The sequence below is a fragment of the Gymnoscopelus microlampas genome (assembly GCF_963454915.1).
Source record: "Gymnoscopelus microlampas genome assembly, chromosome: 13".
NCBI classification, from domain to species: domain Eukaryota; kingdom Metazoa; phylum Chordata; class Actinopteri; order Myctophiformes; family Myctophidae; genus Gymnoscopelus; species Gymnoscopelus microlampas.
The window spans coordinates 20665202-20679727 of NC_139950.1; the positions used below are offsets into that span (position 1 = coordinate 20665202).

General features: G+C 44.1%; 1 protein-coding gene across 1 annotated transcript in view; it reads left to right on the top strand.

Moving 5' to 3' along the window:
- hs3st1l1 (heparan sulfate (glucosamine) 3-O-sulfotransferase 1-like1) overlaps positions 1-14162 on the top strand; it is a 40931-nt gene extending 26769 nt beyond the window's left edge. The window contains exon 2 of the mRNA XM_084076560.1: positions 12889-14162. Coding sequence (XP_083932686.1) covers positions 13120-14046 — 927 coding nt within the window. The 5' untranslated portion in view covers positions 12889-13119 and the 3' untranslated portion in view covers positions 14047-14162. The remainder of the gene's footprint in view (positions 1-12888) is intronic.
- Positions 14163-14526: the final 364 nt, after the last annotated feature.

A 14526-nucleotide genomic window follows, 5' to 3' on the forward strand; every position in this document is an offset into this window, starting at 1 on the left:
GCCAGCCGTGTGTGTGTGTGTGTGTGTGTGTGTGTGTGTGTGTGTGTGTGTGTGTGTGTGTGTGTGTGTGTGTGTGTGTGTGTGTGTGTGTGTGTGTGTGTGTGTGTGTGTGTGTGTGTGTGTGTGTGTGTGTGTGTGTGTGTGTGTGTGTGTGTGTGTGTGTGTGTGTGTGTGTGTGTGGCATGGTGTTTTCATTATTGGTTTATTCGCCATTGAAAATAGATGTGCATTAATTTGTTACAGTAGCTTATAGTTTATTCGTGCAAAGTCTGAGTGGGGGGCTGCAGCTCAGGTCCACACATTTGAATCAGCTAACTGTAATACTCACATCTGACTCAATCCTAAATGATTTTTTCGATAACACAAAAGCCTTGTAATTAAGCTCAATCGTGCTAATAATAGTTTTTGTACTAATGTTTCCCTAATTAGGTTCCATTAAGAAAACACCTGCAATACCTGCTGTCTGCCACAGTTAATGGTTAAGGGGGCGGGGCAGCCTGCTGAAAATGAATGAGGGTTTTGTCCTCTTTCTCCTGCTAGATGTATAGAGGTGGTTGTTTGGGTTAATTAGAGGGAACCTGGTTTCCTGCGGAGCTGTGAGACCTCTTCTTTGGCTTGTGGGGATATGATGAATAGCGTGCCTCTGTGGGGGCCAGGGCTACGCTAGCTAGCCAAGGCTTTCGAAGCCATATGCATGCACTATAGATGGCATGCTCCTATAAGCCATAGATGCTTTTGAAAAGAAGCAGCAGTTCGTGAAAGACTGGCACATACAGTACGCGCCGCTTCATGAGCCTGCCCGAAGTCGCTGAGGTTATTGTGTTGTGACAACGTGCAGCGAATGTCTAGTCCATATGGGCATATCTGTGCACGTGGCACGGACAGCTAGCTCCTGCCACAGAGGCAGACACCGCCCGCCACAACTCTGTCTGTGTGTGTGTGTGTGTGTGTGTGTGACGTGTGTGTGTATTAGGGGTGTGCCGATACACTAATTTCACGAAACGATACGATACGATATTTGGCTCACAACTTCGATACGATTTCGATACGATACGATACGCACTTTTTTTATTATGAAAATATATGGAGGAGAAAAAAAGAAAATGCAAACAAATAATTCTGTTTTTGCATTATTCAGACATGCAAACTTGTAGCTTTTCAGCTACAATAGCCGTTTTGAATCCAAATAGTATGACACCTGACCCGAAAAAAAAACATGATGTCACTCTTTTCACTTCGGGGCCGTTTGCATGCCTGATTATTATAATTGTAAAAAAAAAAAAAAATGTTTTTTTTTTCAAAAACGATATTTTTTTTTTCCAAAACGATACATATCGTCGCGAAAACGTATCGCGATATATCGCGGGACGATATATCGGCACACCCCTAGTGTGTATGTATTACGTACAGTACATATACAGTATATACCAGTGGTTCTCAAACTTTTTCATGTCAAGGACCCCCAAATTGACACTTATTAGCCCGCGGACCCCCATTTGAAAAGATATGCCAAGGACCCCCATAAGACAATTTTTTTTATGGCTCTAGCAGTGATTTTCAACCATTTTAACCCCCATTTAATGGCATTTCTATCTCTGGGACCCCAATTTATATCGTAAAAATCAATGTTAATGTAACTCTGAGAGTGTACAAATGGAACCAAATGAACCCATTTGGTTCCATCTGTACACTCTCTGAGTTTGAGAACCAATGGTATATACCACATACATACTGTACAGTATAATATTAGGTTTGGGTTCATGTTGGGTCATTTTTATGATGAGAAAGATGTCTGGGTTCAAACGTAATAGTGCCGGGGTGAGGATGATTTGTTGTGTCATCTTTCAAGCCATGGTCCACTCCACTCAGAGTTATTAGATCACAAACTACCAATCACAGAGTACCCTCTGCCTTTGGCCTGGGACCACCGATCTGTACTATATAACCTACCACCACCACCCCCACCCCCCCCTCAGTATTCAGTCCAAACAGTCTTGGTTTAAGTGGTTGGCCAGATAGTTTGGCTGCATGTGTGCAGAATGAAAAGCTGCGAAAAGATATGCATCAAGTACTGAATAAAGCAATAAGGCCCAGTGGGATGTGGAAAACAATGGCTCCTTCCAGGTGGCGGTGCGCTGTGAGAGGAGAGGGGGGAATTGGATGAGACAGGAGGCTCGTCTGGCTGCCTGGCTGTTAGCATTGGACTTGGCAGTTCTCTGCCAGGGAAACGCTGACAGGCAGGCGTGCCTGTCACAGCACATAAGTGCCTCCGTGCACAACCCCCGGGCACTGTAGAGGTCCAGGTCCATTCCTAGAGCTTCCAGGCTCCAGGCCTGCGCTTTGGCTACAGATCGTTGTGTAGCACACTAGGGCATGTGTCACTCCCTTTATGTGGTTGAAAGACGGAGAGCGGTTAGGGTGAGAGAAGCGTCAGTGTGTGAGGACTTTGTAGGCGTGCGCATTCAGCAGAGATTTATGAAGAGATATGACTTGGATGTTGAGGTACTACGACTGTATTCATTTTGACTCAAATTACATCCATATAAGTGTTATGGCACATGAAAACTTTACGTGACCGAAATGGATGCACAAAATGCTCTGAATATGATAATTAAATTGGGGAATTATGCCAGTTAAGTCACTTACTGAATTGTCAACGTGGTGCAACCACCATTCAAGGAGCCATTTTGCATATTGTGCAAGAATGCCATGCGACAGGAAGTGATATCGAGAGAGAAGGACCCCTAATGAAGCTAGCTGCTGCATGCTACCATTAGAATCTCTCTTTAGAATTGTCAGTATCATGGTCAGTATCAGTATCGTGTCAGTATCATGGTCAGTATCATGTCAGTATCGTGTCAGTATTATGGTCAGTATCATGTCAGTATGATGGGCAGTATCGTGTCAGAATAGTATCATGGTCAGTATCATGGTCAGTATCATGTCAGTATAGTATCATTGTCAGTATCATGTCAGTATCATGTCAGTATAGTATCATGTCAGTATCATGGTCAGTATCATGTCAGTATCATGGTCAGTATCATGTCAGTATCATGTCAGTATCATGGTCAGTATCATGTCAGTATCATGGTCAGTATCATGTCAGTATCATGGTCAGTATCATGTCAGTATCATGGTCAGTATCATGTCAGTATCATGTCAGTATCATGTCAGTATAGTATCATTGTCAGTATCATGTCAGTATAGTATCATGTCAGTATCATGGTCAGTATCATTGTTAACTTAGGTTGCCCCTCTACTATACACTTTATGGTATGACCCACACGGGGATATACGCATGCGCAGTGAGCGCTGCGGTTCACATTATGTACATGGAGGGAACGTGTGGTTGTTGTTTGTAGGGATGCCACAATCTGACCTTCAGCCAATTCGAAATTCGGACAGCCCTGGCGAATATTTTTCGATTATTCGACGGCGCCGTTTTTTGAAAAATATTTTTCAATTTTTTTTTTTTTTTTTTTTTTTTAACATTTTTTTTTTTTTTTTGCTCCTGTTTTAGCATTATTATGGTCATTTCCGGGTTGCGCGGCCCAATTATTAGTTACGTTAATGTTTGGGCTGGGATGCTTTCCAGCAGGGGCCTCAGTGCGGCTGCAGAGTTCATGTTTGGGCTGGGCTGAAACAGTGAAACGCTCTGAAACTGTGGCCATTTAGAATTATTAAGACTATAATATTACTATTATTAGTATTAGCATATATTTTGATTGAAACTAAGGCATACAAAAGTAAAAAGTAAAAAAAAAAAAAAGTAAAAAGTAAAAAAAAATTTTTTTTTTTTTAAATATTAATAAAAAATTTATATAATTAAAATCGAATTTTAAAAATCATTTTCGATTATGGAGACTGTAACGAATATTCGAAAATTCGAATATTCGGTGGCATCCCTAGTTGTTTGTCCCACTGCCTGTACTATTCAATAAACTGAGCTATAAGGAATAAACGTCGTGTTTATTAAGTTCGAGATCAACATTGGTAGCAGAGGATGGTTTGAAGATGGCTGCAAACTATAGAGTACCGCCGAAGTTTGACGAAGCCAGACCATACGAGTGTTGGAAAAATGAAGTCAACATATGGACGCGAGTTACTGAACTCGATAAAAAGAAGCAGGCGCTTGCTGTGGCGTTGGGGCTCGAAGGAAGAGCCAGGGAAATCGCTATGGAAATACCTGCAGAAGACTTGGACCGTGATAATGGTATGGAGACTTTATTGGCGAAACTGGATGGCGTGTTTCAGCAAGAGGAAAGGGATCGGGCCTACGAAGCGTATTCCCAGTTTGATCGTTTAACAAAGGACAGTTCAGTTTCAATGGCGGACTACATAATTGACTTTGAACAGCGATACAATCGGATGAAAAAGTATAACATGACGCTTCCTGATGCCATATTAGCCTTCAAGCTGTTAGATACAGCCTGTCTCGACGAGAAAAACAGACAGCTTGCACTGACGGCATGTCCTGACCTAAAGTTTTCATCGATGAAGTCGGCACTCAAGCGGATATTTGGAGGGAAAACGCCAGGCTCGTCAAATGGAATACAACTAAACCAGGACGCAGCTTTCTTCACAGAACAACGACAAGGAAAAGGAAGACGGAACACGACGTTCCAAGGTTCTCAACAGAAGTCACCGCTGCCGGGTACTAATCCATTGGATAAGTTCGGTAAGCGATCAAAATGTGCGGTGTGTCAAAGCACATTCCATTGGGCCAAGGACTGCCCCCACAAGAGGAACGAACATGTAAGATTCACTGAAGACGAAAATGTAGATGAAGTCAATATCACGTTGTTGACAAATGACCGCATGTCTGACTCTGAGATTTTCATGACTGAATCCCTGGGATCAGCCATCATAGACACAGCATGCACTCGTACAGTGTGTGGGGAGAAATGGCTTGTCAGCTTTGTTAATGGTCTCAGTCAAGAGCAGGCAAACAAGCTGATGAAGACAGAACATCACAGTTGCAGACCATTTCGTTTTGGAGATGGGAACTTAGTATATTCTACCAGGAAAGTGAAACTACCTGCCAAGATAGGACAAACAAAATGTTACATAGAGACAGAAGTGGTCGAAGTTGATATCCCACTTCTGCTAAGTAAATCATCACTGAAGAGGGCAGGAACTGTTTTAGACATGGAAAATGACAGAGCAGTGATGTTTAAGCAACAGATACCTCTTGAGTTCACTAGCTCAGGACACTACTGTGTAGACATAAGAGATGAAGACAACACAAAGAGGAAAATGAAAGATGACGTGATACTTGCAGCTACAGCTGAAGATGAAGCCCTGACCGTGACAGAAAACATGTCCCCAGGTGAAAAGCGCAAGGTCCTTCTCAAGCTTCACAAACAGTTTGGCCACGCATCAGCAGACAGGCTGCAGAGGTTAATCCAAAGCTCTGGAAATAAAGACAAGGACTGCCTCACCATTTTGCAACAAATAGTATATGACTGCGACATATGTCAGAGATACAGCAGAACAAAGCCAAAGCCAGCTGTTGGTCTGCCTCTAGCGTCGGAATACAATGAAACCGTAGCAGTGGACCTGCACGAGTTGGAGCCAGGAGTATGGTATCTACATGTGATTGACCAATTCACACGCTTCAGTGCAGGAAGTATTGTGAAAACCAAAAAGGCCTCTGAAATTGTCAACTCTCTTATCCACACGTGGATTAGTGTTCATGGGCCCCCCCGTATTCTGTACAGCGACAATGGAGGCGAGTTCAATAATGCAGAGTTCAGAGATATGGCGGAGAACTTCAACATCGAGACGAGGACAACAGCAGGATACAGTCCTTGGAGCAATGGGCTGTTGGAAAGACACAATCAGACTCTCACTGACATTCTCTTGAAGGTGAGACGGGAAAATGGATGTGATTGGCACACTGCCCTAGATTGGGCCCTTATGGCCAAAAACAGTATGCACAGTGTCCATGGGTATAGTCCACATCAACTTGTTTTTGGTCAAAATCCTAACCTTCCCTCTGTATTAATTGATAAGCTGCCTGCCCTAGAAGGTACTACAGTAAGTGCAAGGGTAGGGCAACACATATCAGCGTTGCATGCATCTAGGAAGGCTTTCACTGAAGCTGAGTGTTCAGAGAGGATAAGAAGAGCCCTACGTAAGCAGCTCAGACCCACAGATGAAAAATATGAGACAGGAGACAAAGTCTATTACAAACGAGCTGACAGTGCAGAATGGAAGGGGCCGGGTGTAGTTATCGGTCAGGATGGAGCTGTTGTATTTGTAAGACATGGTGGAATCCTTGTTAGAGTGCATCACTTAAGACTTAATAAGGTACACACACATGTTCAGACTACTGGACAGGGTGAGGTTCTCAATGACACAAATAGTGAAAAAGTTGTTCAGAACCGTGCAGCAGATACTGAACAAGATCAAAACACAGGTGTTGTAAATAGAGCCACAGGTAGCTCATATAGTGGACAAGCCACAGACAACGAACAGGAGAGTGACAGTGAGTCAAGTGCAGGAGCAGGGGTACGTCCTCTAGGGACTCAAAATGATGTGACACGACCTGGATTGGAGCACAATGTCTGTGATGATGACTCTGTTCTTCCTGCAAATGTAAAGTTAAAAACAGGACAGACTGTAACCTTTATGAAAGACGATGACAGTGTTCCATGTAAAGCTGTAGTTCTAAGCAGAGCAGGAAAAGCCACAGGAGTGTACAAAAACTGGTATAATCTGCAGCTTCTTGAGACTGATGGGAGTCATGGTCAACAGGAGGCAGTTGATCTGTCTCGTGTCAATAGTCTCAGCGTTGAATCAGAAGCCAGAGATGCTGATGTGCTAATAACGAAAGACATATCTTTTGATGCAGCTAAACAGGAAGAGATAAAAAACTGGAACAACAATAATGTTTTTGAAGAAGTTGAGGATGCAGGCCAAAAGTGTGTTTCCACTCGATGGGTCTGCAGTCTAAAAGAAACGGAAAATGGTATTGTGCCCAAAGCCAGACTTGTAGCCAGGGGGTTTGAAGAGTTTAATATACAACAGCTACAGAAAGATTCACCAACCTGTGCTTCTGAATCACTACGGTTATTGCTAGCTGTGATTTGTCAAAATCAGTGGAAAGTCCATTCTATGGACATTAAATCTGCATTTTTGCAGGGCATGGAATTGTCAAGGGACATTCATGTTCGCCCACCCCCAGAAGCAGACAGTAAAGGAGTTTTATGGAAACTGAAGAAATGTGTATATGGTCTAGCTGATGCATCACTGTATTGGTATAACAGAGTGAAAGAAATCATGCTAAGCACGGGTGGTAAAGTTTCACAAGTGGATCCTGCAGTGTTTTATTGGCTAGATGAACAGTGCAAAATTACAGGTGTACTTGCATGTCATGTAGATGATTTTCTGTGGGCTGGCTCACAACATTTTGTAACTAATGTAATTTCTCAACTGAGGTCTGCGTTCCATGTGGGACGTGAGGAACATGATAATTTCTGCTATGTGGGAATGGATATTGTCACTGTTAAGGGTGTAATAGAGATGCATCAGCACAGCTATATTGAGAATTTGCAACCCATCCACATGCAACCAGCACGTGCTATGCAAAGGGATTCACCTCTTGGTGAAACAGAAAAGGAGCAGCTTAGATCAAAAATAGGACAGATACTTTGGGTTGCAAAGCAGACCAGACCTGATGTGATGTTTGATGCTTGTATTTTGGCTTCCGTTCTAAAGAATGCTACTGTTCAGTCCATCCATGATACAAATAAGGTAATCCGTAAACTTAAAGCTGAAAAAGTTACTCTGAAGTTTCAACATTTGGGTGATAATGATGCTTTGACCTTGACTGTTTTCAGCGATGCTTCACTGGGAAACTTGCCTGATGGGGGTACACAAGGAGGGACATTGATCACCCTTATGGGGGAGAGGGGGATGTTTTCTCCTCTTTGCTGGCAATCCAAGAGGATCAGACGAGTGGTGCGGAGCACCCTTGCGGGAGAGACTCTTGCCATGTCGGATGGAATAGACAATGCAATATTCCTTGCCACTCTCTTTTCTGAGCTCACTACTGGTTCTGTGGAAATAAATGCTCCCGCATTGGTCTGTGTGACTGACAATCACTCCCTGTACGATGCTCTTAAGTCAACAAAACAGGTCACAGAGAAGAGACTTCGTTTGGACATAAGTGGAATCAAGGAGCTCATTCAGAACAAGAAAATCAAAAAGGTGCTCTGGTCTGTGACAAAAGCCCAACTCGCTGACTGTCTGACAAAAAAAGGAGCATCACCTCTAGTGCTCTTGAAAGCATTCAGTGAAGGACTTTGGAATCCTGCTTAAATATTTTGTTTTGAAAAAAAAAAAAAAAAAAAAAAAAAAAGGGGGGACATACAGATTTTATTGCATTGTAATTTGTTTTGTTGAATTACTTTTGAAATGCACTTTTCTGTAATGCACTTGTTTTATGGGATATCTGAATGTATTTCTTTTTCTTTTAAAGAAAGAAGAGGGAGATTGTTAACTTAGGTTGCCCCTCTACTATACACTTTATGGTATGACCCACACGGGGATATACGCATGCGCAGTGAGCGCTGCGGTTCACATTATGTACATGGAGGGAACGTGTGGTTGTTGTTTGTCCCACTGCCTGTACTATTCAATAAACTGAGCTATAAGGAATAAACGTCGTGTTTATTAAGTTCGAGATCAACATCATGTCAGTATAGTATCATTGTCAGTATCATGTCAGTATCATGTCAGTATGATGGGCAGTATCATGTCAGTATAGTATCATTGTCAGTATCATGGTCAGTATCATAATTGTGGTTATGGGGCAGCCATAGCTGAGTGGTTAGTGAGCACGCCTGGGGAGCCAGAGCCCCTGGTTGTCCCAGGTACGATTCAAGGCCAGGCCAGCAATGTGTCGATGTTTGTCCCTGAGCAAGACTCTTAACCCCTAATTGCTCCCCGGGCACTGACTCTCTGAGCAAATGGCTGTTCACCGCTCCTAGTTGTTGTAGGATGGGTAATGAATTTCACCTATGTGCATATATATACATATATACATATAATGTGACAAAAAAAACACCCCAAAGGATTGGGGTCTATTCTATGGTCAGTATCATGTCAGTGACATTTTTTCACACAGGCAAAGCCTGTGAGCCAAGATCCTGAGATTGATCTGAGAAAATATTTCACCGGAAGGAAAAAATGTTTTTGGTTACTCCACAGTGCCCTCTACAGATCTGGTCAATGGAATTTTCCTATTGACCAGATTCTTCATTCCGGTGAAATATTTTCTTTTCTGGCCAACAAGTGTATTTTAGACGTGAGGTGGGGGCTCAGAGTGTTCCCACTAAGTAGAGTAGGCTTTCAACTCCATAAAACCGTCTTTGTTTTGTTGGGTAGAAAAAGTGTATTTTGTATTTTTACTACAGACGAGAGGCTGCACTACCGTGGTGGGAGGGGAAAGAATCGAAAGTACCATAGCGTTGAGGAGAACGCCTTCTAACGCTATGGACCAGAGCTAGGCTACAACCAGTACTTTTAGTTTTTTTGCCAGCAGTTTTTAGCAACAGTAGCTTAGATTTGAATGAAAATGGCAAGAGGAATGGAATGAACAATATGCATTCATCCTAATATGCCAAGAGGCATGTAGCTCTGGTGAAGAGGCAGTGACCACATTTGAACTGATGTCAAACAAAAAGCGGAATTGACAGGTAAAATCATGCACCCCTCATGCACCCACTCTCTGATTCCATAGCAACCAGTAGAACTGAAATACTGGCTGATGATAAAAACATGCACAGGGCATTTAGCTGTGACAGTGGATGTGTCCACTGACTGACACTGCTGACTTTACACATTGCAGCAGCATAATTAAAACACTAAACCAAAACAACACATAAAAAAGACAGTAGGCTAATAAGGGAATACAATAAAGTCAATACTGTATATACAACAGCCTAACAATAGCAGCAGCATACACAACAGTCCTATAGGCTACTTTAGTTGTACTTATAGAAATATATACGTGTGTGTGTGTGTGTGTGTGTGTGTGTGTGTGTGTGTGTGTGTGTGTGTGTGTGTGTGTGTGTGTGTGTGTGTGTGTGTGTGTGTGTGTGTGTGTGTGTGTGTGTGTGTGTGTGTGTGTGTGTGTGTGTGTGTGTGTGTGTGTGTGTGTGTGTGTGTCAAATGTGACACCTTCGTACAATGAAGTATAAATCAGGCTGATGGCCATGGAGGCTTATGGCTCTGGTATCCCCAGCTCAGACAAGCTTGCCGGGGCGTACTGTAGTCCAGCCATTTGTAAACAGCCTCTCAGAGGCAATTCAGGACTCCGCTAATTCACCCACCCTTGCTTGGCATATACTAGTTAACCATTTACTGGTTAGTATTTGAGACCTTTTTGACGAGTGTTGATCATTGTTATTGACCTTGAACATTCAGCCTTCTCACCCAACAAGTAAGGGATTACCTGGGTATCATCATGGTCAAGAAGTGAAGCTCTGTCTCCACCGCTGCTTGACTGCAGTGAGAGCAGAGCCTGTCCTCTCTGGGCAGACAGGTTTGCCTGCCTTTCTCGATGTGCACTCTGTGTCTGTGCATTGTTAAGATGTTTCTCAGTTTATTAGTCACCATGGTCAAATATTCAGCCACGGTGTACTGTCTATTTAGAGCCAGGGAGCATTCAGGTTTACCATGGGCTTTTGTTGTTTTGATCAAATGGGTTTCATGATTTCTTTTTTGTTGATAGATAATTTGGTTGGGTTGGATTTGTCAAGAAATATCCTGATTATTAGTAGTTTTAGGAGGGTCTAATGCTAGACTGTTGAGCATCAGGACCAGTTGACTGAGGGGACTATAGTTTATATTGATCTTTTGGCTTTTGAGGGATGTGTAATGATAAGATTCGGGGTCACTCATTTTAGGTGCTCTCTCTCACTTTCATTGTACAAATGGTGCAAATGTCTTTTCAAATGACATGAAACCAACTTGACTACAAAATGTACGAAATCTGATACATGCCTTTAAAATAAGATTTAAATAAGATATATTATTTATTTGTCATATTGCCAACCCAATTTTGCCACTGACCCATATATGTAATATATGTAATCTCTCTCTCTCTCTCTCTCTCTCTCTCTCTCTCTCTCTCTCTCTCTCTCTCTCTTCTCTCTTTCTCTCTTTCTCTCTTTCTCTCTTTCTCTCTTTCTCTCTCTCTCGCTCTCTCGCTCTCTCGCTCGCTTGCGCTGGTCAACTCTGGTCTGAGGTCACACAACAGAAACTATTGCCTAACAACAGTGAATTGTGTTGGCAGAGCTATGGTGTCAAGGAATACCTATCTATTGTATGCGTCTTCATTGCAGTTTCAAGAAAGGTGGTAGGACATAGAGAAAGAAAGAAAGAGAAAAATGGGTCACATATCAACACGGGGAGTGTGAAATATACACAGAAGGTGCATACGAGGTAAATAGCAGTGGGAAATGTTCACAACATCATGCACTCGCTATTTCACTGCATTAAAAGATCAACATGCCAAATAGCTATTTAATTAAATCATTGTAAAATATGAAATAAATAACTAAGAGGGGAAGGGGAGAAGAAAGGCATTAGAAGGAGATGGTTATCTTTTTCTTTTATTTAGATCTAATTAAAGCTCAGCCAGCTCCTGAACTAAACTCCACAAAGTGTGTGTGTGTGTGTGTGTGTGTGTGTGTGTGTGTGTGTGTGTGTGTGTGTGTGTGTGTGTGTGTGTGTGTGTGTGTGTGTGTGTGTGTGTGTGTGTGTGTGTGTGTGTGTGTGTGTGTGTGTGTGTGTGTGTGTGTGTGTGTGTGTGTGTGTGTGTGTGTGTGTGTGTGTGTGTGTGTTTTCGCACACGTGCGTGTCAGTTCTCTGACAGGGAGCATCTTGGTTTGTTTACATTACCTAACCATGACCTTTGTTTTTGCTGTTTGGCTGCATGTTTGCATATCCCAGCCCAGTTGTTTTGACTACCCCCATGTAAGCAGCACTCCTCTCAGCTTGGTTTGCTCCTTAAAGCAAAAGTTTCCAAGGACTTAAATTTATTCAAATGTATACTTTTCACTCCACTTGGGAGGGGGAGGGGGGTTGTATATGGTGATACTGAAACTGAAGTCTCTCTGGGCCTGCCCCTGTGAAAGAAAGAAGCAAAGCTTAATCTAAACTTTAAAATATGACTCCCTTTTAAGGTCGAGACAATGTACCGTTGAATTATAATGTTTCCCACGATTTTGAGGGGGAAGTTGGGCAATGCTAGAAGTCTCATCTAATACCCTTAATCCCGCTCCTTGTATCTGCTGAATTGCATGACCCCTATATCGATCTTTCTTGGCATGTATAGGAAATCAAAGTCACCCAGAAGTGGGAACTCATCTGATTTCCTGCAAACAAATTCGCCCTTACGCCTCTCCTTACGCCTTCATTTCAGTGTTCCAGGGCGGATGTTAAGTGTATTGATTCAAGTGAGGATTATGACCTGGTAAGGGAAGATGAAGTGCTCAGGCCTCGTCCCCTGGCTTTCCGCCACACTTGAATATTCCAGCCACACGTTCTAATGAGCTGTCTGGCTGAATGTTTTTCAGACCAGAGGAATTTCATTATCAATTGGAAGTGAAGTGACATTATCGAAAAGGAGAGGAGAAAGCAGATTGGGGTAAGAGAGAGAGAAGGGATAGAAAAGGAGACTGTGTAAGAGAGATGAATTGAAATTGAAGATGATCCGTTTAAAACTTGACACATACTGTACTGTACATTGCAATAACGGCTGGATTGCTGTGTCAGGCGCTGTGGCAGGGTTACGCGTAGACGCTTCTCCGCTGTGCTCTGCATTTCTTGAAATCTGAAAGTCTTTTCTTTTGTTTTTGTTTGTGTTTTCTACAGATGTGCTGTGGACCTGCGCTGAATCCGTCTCCCCGTCCCTGTTCTCCGGTTCAATGGCAAACAAAGACTGTGCTTCCCAGCTCTGTGCCTGACAAAGAGACAGATCTGCTCCACAGTTGAACCACAGAGAAAAGCTCTCAGTTCTCTGCTTCTCTCTCTCCGTCTCTGTCGCAAAAACACCACCCCACCCCGGGCATCTTCTGGTCTCCCCACTTCTCCACTCTGTGCATCATGACTTGTTTCCTGGTATCTGCCCTGCTCCTGGTTCTCCAGACGTACGCCGCCCCGCCCGAGTTTGTCCAGGCTAGCGTTGGCGCGGACCCCGGTGCCGGGGTATCAGCCAACGCCTCTGGAGAAGTACCTTCGCCTCCACCGCCGGGGACAAGCAAGCGAGCCCCTCACAGCATCATTATCGGGGTGCGTAAAGGGGGGACGAGAGCCCTGTTGGAGATGCTGGACATCCACCCAGAGGTCGCCGCCGCCGCCACCGAGGTGCACTTCTTCGACTGGGATGAGAATTACGCCAAGGGCTTCGACTGGTACCGCGATCTGATGCCCTACTCTTACCCGGACCAGATCACGGTGGAGAAAACCCCAGGCTACTTCACGTCTCCCCTGGCGCCGGAGCGCATCTGTGCCATGAACTCCTCCATTAAACTCCTGCTGATCCTGCGCGACCCGGCGGAGCGCGTCATCTCCGACTACACCCAGGTGTACTTCAACCGGCTGGAGAACCACAAGCCGGTGCAGGCCATCGAGAACCTGCTGGTGCGCAACGGCGCCCTCAACACGCGCTACAAGGCCATCCAGAGGAGCCTGTACGACGTCCACATGCGCAACTGGCTGCGCCACTTCCCCCTGGAGCAGATCCACATCGTGGACGGGGACACGTTGATCCGCGACCCCCTGCCCGAGCTCCAGAAGGTGGAGAGCTTCCTCAACCTGCCCCCGAGGATAGTGTCGTCCAACTTCTACTTCAACCAGACCAAGGGGTTCTACTGCATCCGGAGCGACGGGAGAGAGCGCTGCCTGCACGAGTCCAAGGGCCGCCCTCACCCGGCCGTCAACAGCACCGTGTTGCAGCAGCTCCGCTCCTACCTCCGAGAGCACAACCGCACCTTCTACAGGCTGGTGAAGCGTTCCTTTGACTGGCAATAAGGGACCCCGATCGCATAAAAAAAGGACTTAAAGAAGACGTTATTTTACCTGTGATGAGGACAAATAAAGGGGATCAGAAGCACTTTACGAACTTGACATTTAAACGCCCCCTTTGAATAGCCTCTTAATATAACTCTGCTGTCGACTGTGGTTGCAGCAGGGCAGATCTGTATTTACATAATGAGAGGGACGACGAAACGAAACAAAACATGAAATTGTAACTACGGGCATAAGATAAAGTGGGGGGGGGGGGGGGGATTCCTAAGCTGCCGAAACCAGTTTTAAGTGATTGCATATTGAGACGAATACAATTTTGTGAAGCTGAGCATTTTTTCTCCTCCTTGTTTGATATTCTTGTTCTTAATAAACCGTTCTGCTTTGAAACATACCCAGCAAGGTGGCATGTTTCTCTCTTTTTCTCTCCCTTCCCTCAAGCCCCCGACTTGAGTTATTTAGGGAGCATGCTAAGGTAGGCAGAGG